The sequence below is a fragment of the Macaca fascicularis genome, chromosome 1 (assembly GCF_037993035.2).
Source record: "Macaca fascicularis isolate 582-1 chromosome 1, T2T-MFA8v1.1".
Lineage (NCBI taxonomy): Eukaryota > Metazoa > Chordata > Mammalia > Primates > Cercopithecidae > Macaca > Macaca fascicularis.
The window spans coordinates 120,729,726-120,749,822 of NC_088375.1; the positions used below are offsets into that span (position 1 = coordinate 120,729,726).

At 37.4% G+C, this 20,097-nt stretch overlaps 1 protein-coding gene across 2 annotated transcripts in view; it reads right to left on the bottom strand.

Moving 5' to 3' along the window:
• Positions 1 to 20,097, bottom strand: part of MAGI3 (membrane associated guanylate kinase, WW and PDZ domain containing 3) — a 293,190-nt gene that overhangs the window by 32,626 nt on the left and 240,467 nt on the right. For both annotated transcript variants that reach the window (XM_005542284.4, XM_005542285.5), the window contains exons 10-14: positions 10,692 to 11,297; positions 9,431 to 9,462; positions 6,562 to 6,718; positions 3,905 to 3,996; positions 2,022 to 2,214 (exon numbers count right to left, since the gene is read on the bottom strand). In XM_005542284.4, coding sequence (XP_005542341.3) covers positions 2,022 to 2,214; positions 3,905 to 3,996; positions 6,562 to 6,718; positions 9,431 to 9,462; positions 10,692 to 11,297 — 1,080 coding nt within the window. The remainder of the gene's footprint in view (positions 1 to 2,021; positions 2,215 to 3,904; positions 3,997 to 6,561; positions 6,719 to 9,430; positions 9,463 to 10,691; positions 11,298 to 20,097) is intronic.

The window sequence follows — 20,097 nt, forward strand, 5'->3', positions numbered from 1 at the left end:
TAACGAAACACATAATGAGGAATGACACAATGAACTTCCTTTTAAAATCAATTATAAATATAATTTAGTTCAGTGACTGATACTCATTGATGTCTGTCTTAGAGGTTAAAGCATCAGGGCAGAAATGTTGCCCCACTGTAACAGTTTGCTACCTGTACAGGATTTGTCTCATATGATGTGTTTTGCAATTGCAGTTTCCTGAGTGATGATATAAGATGAGTTCATCATTAGCAGTTCTCAGCCTTCCACCTCCCCAACCCCCACCCCCCAACTTGCTGGGACACATAACAAGCTGTCCACATGAACAGCAAACACTTCTAGGCATAGGCAGGGTCATATGAAATTCCTGATAAATGGCCAATTAACCTACACCTTTTTCTGCTCTTTTATCAGAACTTGAGAATGGCACAAAGTCCTAATTGATTTTTTAAAAAGGGCATTTTTTTTTTGCCATAATTTGGTACAAACCATCGTTAATAATAACCACAACACACTGCAGTCATGTACATATTTATAAGGTCTCTTTTTGGCTAAAAATTCACATGGTTTTAATAACATGTTTTTTTCTTTTTTTTTTTTTCAAAATGCATGGTTAGAATGTATTAGCTAAAATGTCTCCAACAATACCACACTACTATGAAACTTCTTCATGATTCTTTCCAGGGAAGAGCCAATGTGTAGGTTGTATAACATCACAATTTTACTGTAAGTAGTTACATTTGGCCTCCAACACAACCAAATTGAGGCAGTACTGCGTTACAAAATCTGTATGCATCTCTAAAAGGCTGGTATTTACCAAAGGAGGCAGGCGTTTACTTTGAATGTTGCAATAACAAATACAGTGCCTCAGTTTTGAGAGTGAGGTAAATATTCATCCAATTAACAATTTATTAATGTCCACTTTGTACCAGACAGGCACTCTTCTAGGTGCTGAGGATACAGGAGATAACTAAACAAATAAAAAATCATAGCTTCATGAGGCTTATATTCTTGTGCTACAGAGTTGTATTTTTCTAATTTTAAAGTGGCAAGAATTCATTTATAAGACTTCCTAATTATTCATAAAGCTACTGATGAGAAACTATAAGAGATATTCATATCCTAATATTATAGTTTAAACCCTGATCTCTGAATTAAACTGCAAGTTTTAATCCAGGCCCTATCTCTTACCAGTTATTTGTTTCTCAACCTTTCTCTGAGTAGTCATAGAACTAGACAATGACCTCATAGTGTTGTGAAGATTAAATAAAATAATTCATGCGTCTATGACATAGTAAGCACTCAATAAATGTTAAATTATACTAAAACTTCCCAAGTAGAAACATCCCACTTTCCCTTAGTAGTTCAGATTTCATTGGGATCCAAAAATCTTTGTACATTCAGCTAGTGGGATATCTAGGTATGACTAAATAACTTTTCATTTGCTATTAAAAAAAAAAATTTAGGCCAGGCATGGTGGCTCACGCCTGTAATTCCAGCACTTTGGGAGGCTGAGACAGGCGGATCATTTGAGGTCAAGAGTTCGAGACCAGCCTAGCCAATGTGGTAAAACCCCATCTCTGCTAAAAATACAAAAATTAGCCATGTGGTGGTATGCTACTCAGGAGGCTGAGGCAGGAGAATTGCTTGAACCTGGGAGGTGGAGGCTGCAGTGAGCTGAGCTCATACCACTGCACTCTAGCCTGGGTGACAGAGTGAGACTCTGCCTCAACAAAACAAAACAAAACAAAACAAAACAAAACCGGATTTAGATCAATACTCCCACCTATAATACCACATTTGCGAAATGCATCAATATATGAAAATAATCTTAATATAGAAACCCAAAATGTATTTTTTTATAGTAGTATTATTTCTGAATCCTTTTGTCTTTGCATGGCCTTCCACAGTGAGGCCTGGATCACATCAAATGAGTTATCTCAGATACTACTGAATGTAATAAAATAACAAAACTACACAAGAGGTAGATTAGTATCTTTGTTTCTTTTTTAACTTTCCAGAGCAGGAACAAGTTCACATACCTCCATAGAAGATCTTTCGTCTGACAGTTAGTAACACATGGCCATTTCGAGCAGCAGTCGTCATGAGGTCCAAGACTTGTTTGTGTGATTTCCCTTTAACAGGAATTCCATCAATGCACATTAGTTCATCAGCTGCACGGAGCCGACCATCTTTCTCAGCTGCTCCCAGGGGAATAATAGCCCCGATATATATCTGATAAGATAACAAAGTATAGTTTGGTCCACAGCGTAAAGTTTAGCTGAAGAGTTAAGGGATTCCTAACTTAGCATTGTGCAAACCAACAGATTTTTGCAGTTCAACTATGAAAACAGTCATATTCTAGAAAGGTATTATCTGGGAAAGTGCCCATTCTCCAAAACGGCACTTCAAATAACCACACTGTATTATGTAATCCCTTATAGATCCTCAGGGCTGTGTACAAAGGAAAGAGAAAATACGAAGTTGTTCAATAACTCAAAATGCACCACCATTATCCCCATCATTACAATGAAACAAAACACTAAACTCAGAAAATATAAATCTGCATAGTAGCTATTAAAAGTCTGTTCAATGTCATCAGGCAAGATTTTCTACATACTGTTCACAGCAACTGAGATCATTCTCAATGGTACTCCCATCACATAAGACTAACAGTACAAGTTCAATATACACAGCACAGAGACATTTCTTCTTTCTAAGTCTCAATGGGAACAGAGTGGCCTGAAGCTCACTTGTATCTAAGTGAACAAATCTGGTTCACTTTGCTCACCAGCATTAGAATCCTATTAATTAGGCAATTCTGAATGTTTGGGCTAGTTTCAGAGCTGCTAAAATCTGACATTCAAAAGAAAAGAAAGGTTTCTTCTAAGTTGTTTGAGACAAATTCTTAAAATGTCTAAGTGAACATTATGAGTATCAACAAAATAGGAAGCAACAAAACAAAAATACAAATACCACCAAGAACAATTAAAGTATCTACTATTTGTTCTACATAGGGCAACCTGCCTTAAGCTTTATGTGTCTCCAATGACTGTTGTAACTGTAACCAATATGACCAATTAGAACAAATTTATACTACATAAATCAAATGTTCTATTCAGAAATAAGAAGCCTGTAATTTTTAAAGATTATTGTTCTTCACCTAACTTCCAACCATAATATAGTCTTTTTTGATATTATATAAAAGAAAATGCAAATATGTTCTTAAAAATTCTATAGAACACATTACTTCTTTGTTATTCAAACCAAGAGCAAAACTTAGAAACAAAACCCACTACATTTGTTCTCTAAAACAAATTTATGTGAGTATCATATGTAAACAAAATCCTAGACTTCAAATGCTTTGCAAATATAACCCTTATGCCTCTGGACAAAAATATTAATTATTTTATATTCCTCTAGTTTCAAAGTAACAGATGAAATGAATGCAAAGTACTGAGCATGAAAATGCCAACCTACTAATAAAATGAGGTGAAACAATATACACAGGCTCATGCCAACCATTTATGGAACATTCAGCAGAAGTAATAGTGGGAAGGAGGACATGGGATTATAGGTTTCTTAGAGAAGGAAAATGTCTTAGACTCTGTTTAATGAGGGCAAAGGAAAATACAAACTTAAAATAAGCTTTATGTAGTTATTCACACAGAGAAGTAAATAAATTAATCACTGTCTAATTTGCAGCTGACATATTCAGTTTTTACTCACAGATTTTAGCCTCAGCTACACCCCAATAACTGAGGGACTATGATACTAATAGAAATGCAGTTCTTCCTCATACTAATGAAACTGTTAGAGGGAAAAAAAAACTTAAACCACAAAACAAAACACACCATAATCCACCAAATCACCACTCAAAACGTTTGAACAGGAAACAGCCATGTTCCAAAGAAGTGACACTTACAGACTGGTCAGGTCCATCTCCTCCTAGCACCCTGAAGCCAAACCCTGACTCTTGTTTTCGAAGAAAAACATCCAAATCTTTGGTATTTGGTGCTAAGGAAAATCAGAAAATATAAATATTTTGATTTATTTTAAAAGGACTAAAACAAAACAAAGTTCAATATTTAGTAGGACATTATAGAGTAAGACAATAAACTATAATCTCAGAACTTTTTAATATGTGAAAATTTGCACAGGAGTGTAACACACACACACAATTCAACTATAAATCCTTGTTTTGAGCTCTAAGCAAAACTGTATCAAGACTGTTTAGAAGCATTTACTTTCACTTCCATATACTCAGTATTACACTGTCATTAACTTCTAATGCTGTCCAATCAATATAACAATGTTGAATTCAGAATGATCAAACTTGAGTTTGATATTTGACAGGTGCAAATGACCTAACTTAACACTTGGGTAAGGTACATTAAATCCTAGGAAAAGAGTGCCTATAAAATACCTTATTCCTGCTCTCAAGCTGATACCTTTCTCTCAGAAAAGTATTCCATATGAACTACTTACCTAGCCTGGTTTTGCAAAATGATAGCATTTTAAATGAAAATAATTAAGAACTAACATTTATTATTAGCCCCGTTTTCTAGGTGGGAAAACAGGGTCTAAGTAAGTTGGCCATTGTCACACAGCAAGTGGTGAAGCTAAGATTTAAATCCAGGTTGATTTCCAGGGTCTAATCTCCTAACCCATACTATCCTACTCTGAAAGGGTAGGTTGTATTCCTTAGAATATTAAGCAGGAGGATTGCTTGAACCTGGGAGGCGGAGGTTGCAGTGAACCGAGATAGTGCCACTGCATTCCAGCTTGGACAACAGAGCGGGACTCCATCTCAAAAAAAAAAAAAAAGAATATTAAGTCACAAAAATCTATTTCATGACTAAAATTTTTTCATTGGGAAAATATTAATGTTATTTATAGGTAAGAAGTATTTACTATAAAGAGAAAAGAAATAAACATGTCAGGGAACTATATAAAAAGTGAGATTAGTCAATTCCTGATAATATTCTATAGAAGCAATATCTTTTGATATATACTTCCTATTAAAATTGTAGAACTTTAGAGATTAAAAGAGTCCACTTTGGGAAGCCGAGGCGGGTGGATCACGAGGTCAAGAGTTTGAGACCAGCTTGACCAACATGGTGAAACCCCGTCTCTACTAAAAATGCAAAAATTAGCCAGGTGGGGTGGCGTACACCTGTAGTCCCAGCTACTCGGGAGGCTGAGGTAGGAGAATTGCTTGAATCTAGGAGGCAGAGGTTGCAGTGAGCCAACTCCAGTTGCCACTCCAGCTCCGGGTGACAGAGCAAGACTCTGTCTCGGGAAAAAAAAAAGAGTCATGAGTTCAACTCACTTATTTTATGGGTGAAGCCTGATGGGACTGCAGAGTTTATATCAGTATTAACAATGTATCAGGCTATGAATGGAAAGTATGAAGAAAGGGATTCTACATAGTTATGCTAACTGAAATGATTGCTTTGCTATGCATACAACTGGTTTTCATCTTTCTGAATATGGATTGGTATTATCAAGATGTAGTTCTGCAATTAATTAAATAAGCATTAAGTCAATACACATATATTCCACTTGTACATATCTTTTCCATATAGATTTACGCCTATTTCTAAGAACAAACAAATTTTAAAAAATTATACCTACTTAAATCTGCAATTTTACTTTGGAAAAGATGTATCATTAGTAAGTGAATTAGTAGGGACATGCATGAATTTCTGCCTTATGTGGTCTCTCTTTTTATCTCTCAGCTGTACTCCTTTAAGGAGTCAATTCTTTAGTTTCCTCTTCAAATTGCACACTCTTCCTCAAATTGCATTCACCTCTGATTCATCCTTCATACTCCTGCCAGAGAAACCTTTCTAAAATACAAAACTATGTCTTCCTTCCAGTTAAAGGCATTCTGTGGTTCTCTGTTATTTGTATGACCAACTCCAGCTCCCCTTGAGGGGCATAACTGGCCTTTCTCAATCTGTTCCTACTCTCCTCTGTGACTTTCCTTGCCAACTGCACCCACGAAAGTGAATTACTTGCAGAACCCAAGTCATGCAAGACCAGTGTGCACGTGCTATTCCTTCTGTCTTTCCCTTTTATCTTCCTGATAGACACTTTTTCATCCCTGATGACTTAGCTTTGCTTCTAGTATGAAGCTTTTCCTGACACTTCCTACTGCCCACGCTGATAAAACTGAGTATTCCTTCTTTGGATCCCAATTTATCCATTTCATCTTTCTATCACTGTACCTGTTAGGCTTATTACGTGTACTTATTTGTATACTATTTGATTACATATTTGCCTTTTTCCATTTAGTTCTAATAATATTTTTGGGTGCAGGTCCTATGTAACCTATTTATCTCTGTATTCTAGTTACCTAGTATGGCATCTGGTAGATAACTAGCACTTAAAACATGATTCTGAAAAAAATGAATGTGTGAATGTTGAATATACATGGAAGAAGTCCAGAGTTCTATTAAAATGGTAATGAAGGAATAACTTTTCAATATGCTTCTGAAAGATGGGAAGGCCCTAATCTAAAATAAATCCAAATTTATCTTGTTACATGCTTTCCTGAAGTATTCCACAACTACTTACGTTTATCTTCATATAAAGTCTTAGATTTCAGGTAGACCTCAGAAGGATCCAATTTTGGGGATCCTGACCTGATAATGCTGGGTGGAAAAGGCATAGGCTGAGGAATAGGCTCATTTATGGCCTCCAAACTTCCTGAATTTTCCTTTTTATCTGTTTTCTGAAATGGAAAAGGGCCTTACTTAGTATCTTTTAAAAATCAGATGGTTGATTAATTCATAAAACTGATATCTGAAATGGATATGTCAACTGATTATAGTTGTAAAGGTGGCAGGATCAAAGACACAGCAAATTTACAGTTACAGGAATTCATTTTCATAGCAAGGTGTATTTGAAACGTATTTAACTTAAATTAGAAAAAAGTTTACAGTAATATCAACTGAAGAGCCTTAGTTAGTCCTATGTTTAAACAATTTTGCCCTTTTCTCCACCACCAAGACACAAATTGACTTTGAGATGAAGATAAATAAAAATACAACACAATACGGCACTTCTAAGTAAAGTAGGAGGAAGATTCAGAGAATATCTTCATAAAATTCTTGGCCCGGCCCACTTCCCATTCACTGAGTTTAATTTCTAAGGAAGATGTTTAAGATAATACTCTTTCTAAGAAAACAGGAGAGGTTAACTCTAATTTAGGTTATAAAGATGGCACTGTGGAAACCCTGCCTGGCCAATTCATACATATTAAGAGAAAATGTACCATGCAAGACAATTAGATAAGGGAAAACACAGTAGCATATTTTGATATTTTTCCTATTCAGATAGCACTTTTCCAAGATAATAGTCAAGCAAAATGACTTATTTAATAAAATGTTAACAATGAAATCCAATAAATAGCCCAAGGAATATGGTTTTGAGACCAGTTTGTTTTCCTGGATTATTGTTAGGAGAGGGAGATTATGGATGTTTGTGATCATTAACAATGACTAGAATGCAGGGGCACCGGCTTGTCAGGGAGTAATCAGGGGTCAGCCACTACAAAGTGTTGGCCTAGAGGGGACCCTTCAATCTCCCAGACCCAGTGAAAAGGGAGAGAAGCTAAAGGTGGTCTCCCACCATTTCCCCACACATCTTAGCATTCTGTCAGAAGCGGTTAAAGTTCATCAGACCCTTCCATCAATTATAAAGCATTAGGGCCACTGCGGCTGTAGTGGCATCCATTATGAAATAGATATGGTGGCACAGGAATTAAAAATGATTACTAGAGGAACCAGAGAAATGTAGAATATGTGCAATTTGAACTGAATGGACAAAAACAATTTCTGTTCACACTAGACCCAAGTAGTATAAGCACTCAATGAAAAGGGCAGAAGTTGGCCAGGCATGGTGGCTCACGCTTGTAATCCTAGAATTTTGGGAGGCCGAGGTGGGCAGATCATCTGAGATCAGGAATTTGAGACCAGCCTTGCCAATGTAGTGAAACTCCATCTCTACTAAAAATATAAAAATTAGCCATGTGTGGTGACGCGCACCTGTAATTCCAGCTACTGGGAGGCTAAGGCACAAGAATTGCTTGAACCTAGGTGGCAGAGGTTGCAGTGAGCCAAGATCACACCACTGCACTCCAGCCTAAGTGATGGAGTGAGACTCTGTCTCAAAAAAAAAAAAAAAAAAAAAAAAAAAAAAAAAAAAGGCCCCAGAAGCTGAGTGATTCTTTTTAATCCATAAAACAGCAAATTTGCAGAGGATTCCTACTTGGTGGGCTAGAAATAACTAATTCATTTAATATAACCATCTATAGTTTATGGTTATGGAAGGCCATCTTTCGATTTTGAGATAAAAGACTCCAAATGAGCAAACTAGAACTAAATTAGAATTTTAAATAAAATTGTCTTTATATCCAAAACATTGCGGATATTTAAATAGCTACAAATGTGCACCTTGTAGAGTTTCTTCCACAAAGCAGTATTTGATGCACCCCTTTTAAAGTTCTTACTTTCTGCACAGGTCCTTAAATAGGCTACGTGGTTATTCAGAAGAATGCCAAAGAAGACACTGTTTCAAGTCTTTCACTTTGACAACAAGCACATTTAGCACAGAAGGCCACAATTACTCTAGAAGTCTTGTTCAGTTAGCAGGATGTGGTGGTTCAAGCCTGTAATCCCAGCACTTTGGGAGGCTGAGGCAGGCAGATCATGAGGTCAAGAGATCGAGATCATCCTGGCCAACATGGTGAAACCCTGTCTCTACTAAAAATGCAAAAAATTAGCTGGGCGTGGTGGTGTGCACCTGTAGTCCCAGCTACTTGGGAGGCTGACGCAGAAGAATTGCTTGAACCCGGGAGACAGAGGTTGCAGTGAGCCGAGATGGCGCCACTGCACTCCAGCCTGGGTGACAGAGCAAGACACTGTCTCAAAATAAATAAATAAATAAATAATAATAAAAAGAAGCCTAATTTAGTCTTAAAAGTAAGAAGATTATCTAAAGGTGCATGCACATTTATAGTCCCCACAAAATTATGTGAACTACTACGTCTTCTCTTCAGGCAGGGGCAAGACGATGTAATAATTTATCATCTGTCTTAATGTTTAGGTCCTTCCTACCTTGTTTCTCTGAAACACAAAAGTAAAAAAACCTCTAGGTTGGTTCTTTGATGTGTTCACATTTTATAACTTAGAGAACAGGATTGTTGGTACAATAGGCCTTCAGCAGTCCTCCAGTTGCAATACTTACCCAGTGGAGCACATCTCCTCACTAGGGGGCTTTTTCAAATGCTTCCCTAGTTTCTGATAAATACAAGCCAAGGGCAGCATGCCTCCTAACTTCTCCCGGCCGATAATCATCACCACAGTGAGCCCTCTTACAGAGGGGAATGTGGCATCTTTCTCAGTGTGTTGGGGAAAGGATTTGAGGACCAGTGGATACTCACCATTTTGGTAGTTTTGGTTGGTGAAGGAGGACCTTAAAAAAAAATAAGCCAAAGTTTAAAACCAGAGGATGCATTCCCAGATCACAAATACTGCTGATGTTTATGATAAAACTAGCTTCAACTTTTAGTAGGCTAGTAAATTCTGTGTCTAACCTCCTATGTAGCAGGTATTATACATATATTATCTCATTTCATTTTTATAACAATCTGAAGGCACAAATGTTATGACCATCTTATAGAGAAGGTAAACTAAGATTCTTTCCTATACCAAAGAACCAGTAAGTGGCAAGGCAGGAGACTGACATCAAACCTGTATGACATGGAACTTTGGTGTCTTTGTTACACTTGTTGAAGCCCTGGCTTACTCTCAAGCACTCACATAGAGATTTCTACCTTACTCGGAGCACATTCCACCATCACTCAGAGAAGAAACCCATATGAATCAAAGAAATGAGAATAAGAAAAAACTCCCAAAGAAGCTGAAGTGCTCATTTGCCTCAATAGTGAAAAGTAAAATCCAGAGAGATAAAAGAGTAAGTGGTTAAGTTTTATTCTTTAAGATACTAGTCACTTATAAGTATGGATTTAAGAAAGCCTATTAAAATTAAACTTTGTGATTATTCCTTGGAACTGGATTTGTAAATGTCTGGGAGCAGTTCATGTCAGCTGATGACCTTGAAAAATAAAAATTCTATTTCTCTCACATAAGCACTGTGCGGTTTAATTAACATCTACAGACAGATACTAGAGCTTAAGATAAAAGCTTTATGAGCACAAGCTATCATGATTGCCTCTGCAGAACAGATTAGCACACCATCCAACATTTTACTTATCCACAGAGATGCTAGCTCTTTCAAAACATCTTTGGTGCATTACAGAGGTCCAGATGACGTACCATTGGTTGAAAGAGTCAATTTCTATTACTGTCATCAACAGAGAAATGAAATTAAGAGGATGTATTTCATTTGAAGTATCACAATGCTGTGACTCTCTCTAATCATTAAAGCCAAGAATCAGATTTTCAAAAGAATACAGAGGGAAATAAATCCATAATGGACATGAACGAAACCACTAATAACTTTTTAAAAACTGCTGAAAAAGATACTGCTTATGGAAACAATCAGACAGAACCTTAAGGAAAATGTGCACTAATTACTAGTTAAGTCTGCTGGGAAAACATATTCTAAACTGTAAGGAAGGACAATCAATGGATATAAATGCTTGAACACTGAAACTTTTTCTATGTGGTGCTTTTACTTACCTCCTCTTAAGATAAGCAATGGTACATCGGCACCTACTGGAAACTGCTTTAGCACCTCTACCACTTGGAGATGTGTTAAATTCTGCACATTTTGATGGTAAATTTCCTTAATTATATCTCCTTTCTGAAGGCCTTGACACCACTGACTATCCAGTATCATTTTCACCTTCTGTCCAGTAGGGCTGTCGGCAATTGCAAACCCAAACCCTTTAGGGCCCTTAATCAAAGGGATAGTCACTAGTTCAGGCTGGGAGCTGCCTGACGATGCCATGGATACTCTCTGCTCACTTGTATCTGATGGTCCATTGAGACCATCACCAGTCAAAGTGTGTCCCGATTTTCCATTCTGCTCCAGAACCATTGTTCCTGGCTTAAAATCCTGAGGATTCATGCAAGTCTCTCCCTTGGTTAATGACTGTCCATTGATGACAGGGGTAGCAGCAACAATATCCACGACAGGATCTTCACTGTCATCAGGAAGTGGATAACCACGACATAAAGTGAGGTTTACATACTGATTGACAGGTACCAATTGAAACATCTGGACAACATCTGCATGAGTATGACCGAGGACGCAGTTGCCATTGATGTCTACAATAACATCACCTGGTAAAACATAATCATATTAAAAATATTAAAATCAACAAATAAGTTAAATTTTTGCTAGGGGGCAAAAATAACTACAATTTAGTAACAAAATTTGAATTTTGGAAACCTCTATTAATTGCTGAAAAGACAGATTTCTAACACAGACATTCTCCCTTTTCTAACTCCTCTCTAAAAAGTATGTATGTCTAAAATCCTACTTATTTCAGTAGCAAAGAATTTTCACTTCAAGCTCAAGTGAATCATTAAAAAAACCCTGATAATTTATATTATCATTATTAGTATACCCTCTGAGTCGTATCTAAGTAGCCACGCAAAGCTATGCACATTGTAGCAGGTATTTAGTACAGGAGCAAATAACTCCACTGACTACTTGTACAAACTGTATTATATTTTTTGAATACATTAATTTTTTTATATATGTGTATGTATGTTTGTATGTATGTATATATACATACACTGACAAAGATGCTATCCTTAACCAAACTCTAGACAGGCTCCTCTGAGCTCTTTTTTCAGCAGGCCTCATCCTTGGCATGTCCTCCAGAGCCCAGCTTTAGCAAGAATTCTGCTAAGTTGGTTTAGCCAGAATCACCCAGTCTTGATACATGGTCTAAGTCCTCACTCCCCACCATTCTCCAGGTGATTATCTGATCGCCTCAGCCTGCATTCAGCAAGAATCCTGTCACATCCCTATAATAGCCAGAAATCCTCCTTCACCGTGATACATACATATATATATATAATGTTTTAATTTTACTTTAAGTTCCAGGATACAAGTGCAGAATATGTAGATTTGTTACATAGGAATACGTGTGCCATGGTGGTTTGCTGCACCTATCAACCCGTCATCTAGGTTTTAAGCCCCACATGCATTAGCTATTTGTCTTAATGCTCTCCCTCTCCTTGTCCCCCAACCCCCAGCTGGCCCTGGTGTTTGTTGTTTGTTGTTTGTTGTTCACCTCCCTGTGTCCACGTGTTCTCATTGTTCAACTCCCAGTATGAGAACATGAAGTGTTTGGTTTTCCGTTCCTGTGTTACTTTACTGAGGATGATGGCTTCCAGCTTCATCCATGTCCCTGCAAAGGACATGATCTCATTCCTTTTAATGGCTGCATAGTATTCCATGGTGTATACCACATTTTCCTTATCCAATCTATCATTGATGGGCATTTGGGTTGGTTCCTGTCTTTGCTATTGTAAATAGTGCTGCCAATAAACATACGTATGCATGTGTTTTTACAGTAGAATGACTTATATTCCTTTGGGTATGTACCCAGTAATGGGACTGCTGGGTCAAATGATACTTCTGGTTCTAGATCCTTAAGGAATCACTACACTGTCTTCCACATTCATTGAACTAATTTACACTCCCACCAACAGTGTAAAAGTGTTCCTGTTTCTCCACAGCCTTGCCAGTATCTATTGTTTCTTGACTTTTTAATAATCACCATTCTGACTGGCATGAGATGATATCTCACTGTGGTTTCAATTTGCATTTCTTTAATAATCAGTGATGTTGAGCTTTTTTTCATATGTTCGTTAGCCGCATAAATGCCTTTTTTTGAGAAGAATCTGTTCATATCCTTTGTCCTCTTTTTGACGGGGGTCAAACAGTCTATCTTTAAATACCACCTTATTTCTTGAGTTTAAGAAGCCATTGGCTGGGCGTGGTAGCTCACATCTGTAATCCCAGCATTTTGGGAGGTCAAGGCAGGTGGATCACCTGAGGTCAGGAATTTGAGACCAGTCTGGCTAACATGGTGAAACCCCATCTCTACTAAAATATTAAAAAATTAGGCCAGATGCGGTGGCTCATGCGTGTAATCCCTGCACTTTGGGAGGCCGAGGCAGGTGGATCACCTGAGGTCAGGAGTTCGAGACCAGCCTGGCCAACATGATGAAACCCTGTCTCTACTAAAAATACAAAAAATTAGCTGGGTGTGGTGGCGCATGCCTATAATCCCAGCTACTCAGAAGGCTGAGGCAGGAGAATAGCTTGAACTCGGGAGGCAGAGGTTGCAGTGAGCCAAGATCACGCCACTGCACTCCAGCCTGGGCAACAAGAGTATAACTCCATCTCAAAAAAAAAAAAAAATAGCTAGGCGTGGTGGCGTGCGCCTGTAATCCCAGCTACTTGGGAGGCTGAGGCAGGAGTATCACTTGAACCCAGGAGGCGGAGGTTGCAATGAGTCGAGATTCTGCCATCGCACTCCAGCCTGGGCGACAAGAGTGAGACTCGGTCTCAAAAAAAAAAAAAAACAAAAAAAAATTAAACAAAACAAAAGCCATTGATTACAATGTACTTTAAAAATTCATTCTACTTTGAGAAATATTGAACTGAAGATTAGAATGATGTTAATTTATGAATGTATTTTCTTATAGTATCCTTTTTTTGCAGCAATTTTGAATTTGATTTATAAATCAGATTTCAAAAGGTAAAACAAGCAACAAAAAATTCAACAGACGCAAACAATGCATTATTGAAGACACTGAAAAGTCAGCTTAATAAATCCCTCTAAAAGTTGGTTTTGCTTTCCTGATTTTACATTAGTATGAACATTTTGGTTGTAGAATCATTACCACTCGACGGTCATCAGTTGGGTATTTTTTAACACAATCTTGACTTAAAATTTGACCCCTGTTGTCTCATAAATTTGCTTTTATTTGAATATGATTATTTAAAAGGTTATTGCCAAATAAAAGTGCTTTAATTTGTTCTGATGGGTTTTAAGAAACTCAATCTGGTATTAAAGCTCCCAGAATTTTCATGGAAATATTGTATTGTCATGCAAATTAGATAAGCATATTAGACAAATATGAAACTATATTTTGAAATCCTGACAGCATACACAATAGCTAACACGTGTTTCATGGACAAATGTTGAAAAGGTCAAAACTGAAGACAAAAGAACCTTACTATTAATTTTAATCTCTAAAGTTTGTTAACTTTATAAAGTAATAAAGTAGAATAAAAATAATTTCCTTTACAAGTGTAACTTTTGATTATTTTAAGTTTTCTTGTTTTAAGTTTTTGTTACCTCAGTGGGAAAGCATAATATGAGAGATCAAAAAATACTATGACAATTCAACCATCGAATGTTGGTCCATATTTTCATGGTATGTGAAATAAGAGAGGATTAGAAAAGTCTAGCAAACACTGAAAAAAGCAACCTCAGTATAATACTAAAATCTTTCTGGAAAACAATGCTTAAACTTCCCCCTGCAATCAGAAATTAGTCTTCAACTTTCTCCAAGTGCCTGAGCCACAAACACTGCCAGCCATATTAAAATATCCAGCAATTACCAAGTAAAGGCTTTAGGAAACTACAGAAAAGACAAGTTTACACAACTTTGTAAAAATGGTAATATTTATGTCTATAATTCTTAACATAGGAGTTCAATTTAATAACCAGTAAGATTAAGGAAGAAAACAAACTTGGGAAAAACTGCAAGATTGAACAATTTGATACCATGATAAACACCACAAATGACCTATTTTCAAATTAGATTATAGGTAAATGCTAACTCCAAAAGTATCCTTTATAATTCAAGAAAATCAAACAAATAGTTTTCTGAGATGATTAATAAATCTTTAGTTTTATACAGTAAAATGATTATCTCAAAATTACATAAAATATTTCAAAATATTAATGAACTTAATGTTTTCTCCAACAGTTTTCACCTGTTTGTAAAATGGCCCACCATCAAAGATAATAGGCATTTAGTTTAGAGGATAGATGGTGACAGAGGGCAGAGCAAGGTGGTGGGATAGAAGCCTACACTACTCATCCCCCTGCCCCCACAGAAACACCAAATTTTAACAACTAACTACATACTAAAAGTACTGTTACAAGAGACAAAAAGCAGGTGAGCAATCACAGTGTCTGGTTTGGACTTCGTATCACTGAAAGAGACACTGAAGAGGATAGGAAAGGCAGTCTGGAATTGCCAGTGCTACCCCTCCCCCATCCTCCCTGCAGTGGCGGAGAGAATCTGTATGCTTGGGAGAGGGTGAGCACAGCGATTGTGAAGATTGGCATTGAACTCAGTGCTGCCCTGTCACAGTGGAAAGCAGAACCAGGCTGTAATCAGGTGATATATGCCAACAAAGGGAACATTTGGGCCGGCCCTAGTCAGAGAGGAATTGCCCATCCCAGTGGTTGGAGACTGAGTTCCAGCAAGCCTCTCCACTGGGGGCTGTAGTGCTCTGGGGCCCTGAGTGAAGAGGGGCAGTCTAGGCCACAAGGACTGCAATTCCTAGGCAAGTCCTACTGCTGAGCTGGGATCAGAGACACCTGACTGCAACCTATGAGACACCAGCCAGGGCAGCTAAGGGAGTGCTTATGCCACCTCTCCCTTACCTCCTGGCAGCGGCCACCTGGTATGGAGAAATCTACGTGCTTGGGAAAGGGAGAGTACAGTGGCTAAGGTACTCTTCATTGAACTCAGTGCTGCCCTGTCACAGCAGAGACCTGGCAGATTTCATCACCTGCCTACTCAAGAGCCCCTGGGCCCTGAATAACCAATAACAATACCCAGGTAATAAATACACCACAGACACTGGGCTCTGAGACATGCTGGCTTTAGGCGTGACCCAGCACATTCCCTGCTGTGGTAACTATGGTGAAACACTGCTGCTTGAGAAAAGTAGGGGGAAAGGTAAAGGTGACTCTGTCTTGCAGCTTAGGTACCAGCTCAACCACAGTAGGGTAGACCACCAAGCAGGCTCTTGAGGTCCCTGAGTCCAGGCCTAGGCTCTGGCTTAGCACTTCTGGACCTGGCCTGGATCAGAGAAAAGCCCACTGCCCTGAAGGGTGAGTCCCAGGCCTGACAGCACTCATCACAAACTGACTGAAGAGTGGTTGTGCTTTAGGTGAACATTAGCAGTGGCCTGGCAACACCCCCACACCCCCACATAGGCCAGTGTTGGTGGCCACAGGGAGAGGTTCCTCTGTCTGTGGAAAGTGAAGAATGGGAAGAATTCTGTCTTGTGGTTTGAATGCCAGCTTACCCACAGTAGAATAGAATACCAGGTAAATTTCTAAGGTTTTTGACTTCAGTCCCTGGCTCCCAGACAGTATCTCTGAATCCACCCGGGGCTTGGGGGAGATCACCATCCTGAAGAGAGGGACACGAACCTAGCTCACTTTGCCACCAGCTGATCATAGGGCCCCAGGGCCTTCAGTGAATTTAGGTGGCAGCCAGGTAGTGGTTACAGCTAGCTGTGGGCAAGATCCAGTGCTGTGCTGGTTTCATGTCTCACTCAGCATAGTCCCAGTGGTGGTGGCCACAGGGATGTTTATGTCCCCCAACCCCCAGTTCCAGGAGGCTCAGCACAGAGAGAAAGAGAGAGACAGAGAGTGAGAGAGTGAGAGAGAGAGAGAGAGAGAGAGAGAGAGAGAGAAAGATAGAGAGACTTTATTTGTTTGGAAGAATGTAAGGGAAAAGAACAAGAGTCTCTGCCTATTAATCCAGATAATTCTTCTGGATCGTATCCAAGAATACCAAGGTGGTCCTTATATGAGTCTGCAGGAACCACAGTGTTATTGGGTTTAGGACCCAAGTTCCTTTGAATACCTGGAAAGCCTTCCCAACAAGGATGGGCACAAACAAACCCAGCCTGCAAAGACTACAATAAATGGCTAACTCTTCAATGCCCAGACACCAACAAACATCTACAAGCATCAAGACCATCCAGGAAAACATGACCTCACCAAATGACCCAAATAAGGCACTAGGGACCAATCCTTGAGACACAGAGATACATGACCTTTCAGATAGAAAATTAAAAATAGTTGTTTTGAGAAAACAACAACAACAACAACAAAAATCAAGATAACAGAAGAAATTCAGAATCCTGTCACATAAATTTAACAGAGACTGAAATAATTAAAACAAATCAAACAGAAATCTAGAGTTGAAAAATACAACTGACATGCTAAACAATGCATCAGAGTCTCTTAACAGTAGAATCGATCAAGCAGAAGAATTAGTGAGCTTGAAGACAGCCTATTTGAAAATATACAGTCAAAGGAGACAAGAAAAAGAATAAAAAACAATAAAGCACACCTACAGTATCTAGAAAATAGCTTCAAAAGGGCAATTCTAAGAGTTATCGGCCCAAAAGAGGAGGTACAGAAAAAATGGGGTAAAAAGTTTATTCAAAAGGATAATATCAGAGGACTTCCCAAACCTAGAGAAAGATACCAAGCCCATGAAGGTTACAGAGCACCAAGCAGATAGAGCACCAACCGAAAGAGGACTACCTCAAGGCATTTAAAAATCAAACTCCCAAAGGTCAAAGATAAAGAAAGGATCCTAAGAGCAGTAAGAGAAAAGAAACAAATAACATACAAAGGAGTTCCAATATGTCTAAGAGCAGACTTTTCAGTGGAAACCTTACAGGGCAGGAGAGAGTGGCATGACATATTTAAAATGCTTAAGGAAGAAACTTTTTACCCCTGTAATAGTGTATCTGGCGAAAATATCCTTTAAGCATGAAGGAGAAATAAAGACCTTCCAGACAACAAAAGCTAAGGGATTTCATGAACGCTAGATCTGCCCTATAAGAAATGCTAAAGGGGGTTCTTCAATATGAAAGAAAAGGACATTAATGAGCAATAAGAAATCATCTGAAGGTACAAAACTCACTGCTAATAGCACACAGAAAAACACAGAATATTAAACTGTAATTGTGGTGTGCAAAATACTCTTAAGTAGAAAGACTAAACAATAAACCAATCAAAATAATAACTAGAACAAATTTTCAAGACAAAGACAGTACAATAAGACATAAAGAGAAACAACAAAAAATTAAAAAGGAAGAGATGAAGTTAAATTGTAGAGTTTTTATTCATTTTCTTTTTGCTTGTTTGCTTCTTTGTTTATACAATCAGTGTTAATTTGTTATCAGTTTGTAATTATGAGTTATAATATAGTATTTTCAATCCTCCTGGTAACCTCATATAAAAAAAACACACAATGGATACACCAAAAATAAAAAGCAAGAAATTAAATCATACCACAGATAAAATCACCTTCACTAAAAGGGAGACAGGAAGGAAGGAAAGAAGGAAGAGAAGATCACAAAACAATCAGAAAACAAATAACAAAATAGCAGGAATAAGTCCTTATTGATCATTATTAATAACATTGAATCCATATGGACTAAACTCTCCAATCAAAAGACACAGAGAGGATGAGTGAATAAAAAATGCAAGACCTGATGATCTATTGCCTAGAAGAAACACGGCACCTGTAAAGGTACACATAGACTCCAAATAAAGGACTAGAAAAAGACATTCCATGCCAGTGAAAACCAAAAACAGTAGGAGTAGCTACATTTATATCAGACAAAATAGATTACAAGACAAAAACTGCAAGAAGCGACAAAAAGGTCATTATATAATAATAAAGGGGTAAATTCAGCAAGAGGATATAACAATTGTAAATATATATGCATCCAACACTGGAGTACCCAGATACATAAAAGCAAGTGTTATTTGCTTTACTAGAGCTAAAGAGAGAGGTATTTTATTATATATTACAATTATATATTATATATATTTATTACATAATATATGATATATATTATTAGAACTAAAGAGAGAGAAATATACCTCAACACAATAATAGCAGGAGACTTCAACATTCCACTTTCAGCATTAGGTCTTCCAGACAGAAAAATCAACAAGGAAACATCAGACCTAATCTGCACTATAGACCAAATGGACCTAATAGATATTTATAGACTATTTCATCCAATGGCTGCAGAATATATATTCTCCTCAGCACAGCATCATTCTCAAGGATAGACCATATGTTAGGTTACAGAAGAAGTCTTAAAACATTCCAAAAAATTAAAATTATATCAAGTATCTTCTCTGACCGCTATGGAATAAAATCAGAAATTAATAACAAGGGGAATTTTGGAAACTATACAAACACATGGAAATTAAACAACAGGTTCCTGAATGACCAGTGAGTCACTAAAGGAATTAAGAAGGAAATTGGAAAAATTTCTTGAAACAAATAATAATGGAAACAAAACACACCAAAACCTATGGGATACAGCAAAAGCAGTACTAAGATGGAAATTTATAGCTATAAGTGCCTATAGATATAAAAAAGGAAAAACTTCAAATAAATAACCTAATGATGCATCTTAAAGAACTAGGAAAGAGCAAATTAAACTCTAGATTAATAGAAGAAAAGCAGAAAGAGTAGAAATAAATGAATTTGAAATGAAGAAAACAACACAAAAGATCAATGAAACAAAAAGTTGGTTTTCTGAAAAGATACAATTAACAAACCTTAGACTAACAGAAAAAAAGAGAGAAGATCCAAATAAATAAAATCAGAGATGAAACAGCAGACATTACAACTGATACTGCAGAAATTCAAAGGATTGTTAGAGACTATTATGAGCAACGATATGCCAACAAGTTGGAAAACCTAGAAGAAATGGATAAAATCCTAGACACACACAACTTACCCAGATCAAACCACAAAGAAATCTAAAACCTGAACAGACCAATGACAAGTGACAAGATTGAAGCTATAATAAAAAGTCTCCCAGTAAAGAAAAGCCCAGGATCTGATGGCTTTACTGCTGAATTCTACCAAGCATTTAAAGAAGGAGTAATACAATTCCTACTCAAACTATTCTGAAAAACAAAGGGAAGAATATTTCCAAACTCATTCTATGATGCCAGTATTACCCTGATATCCAAACCAAAGACATATCAAAAAAAGAAAACTACAGGCCAGTATTTCTGATAAACACTGATGTAAAACT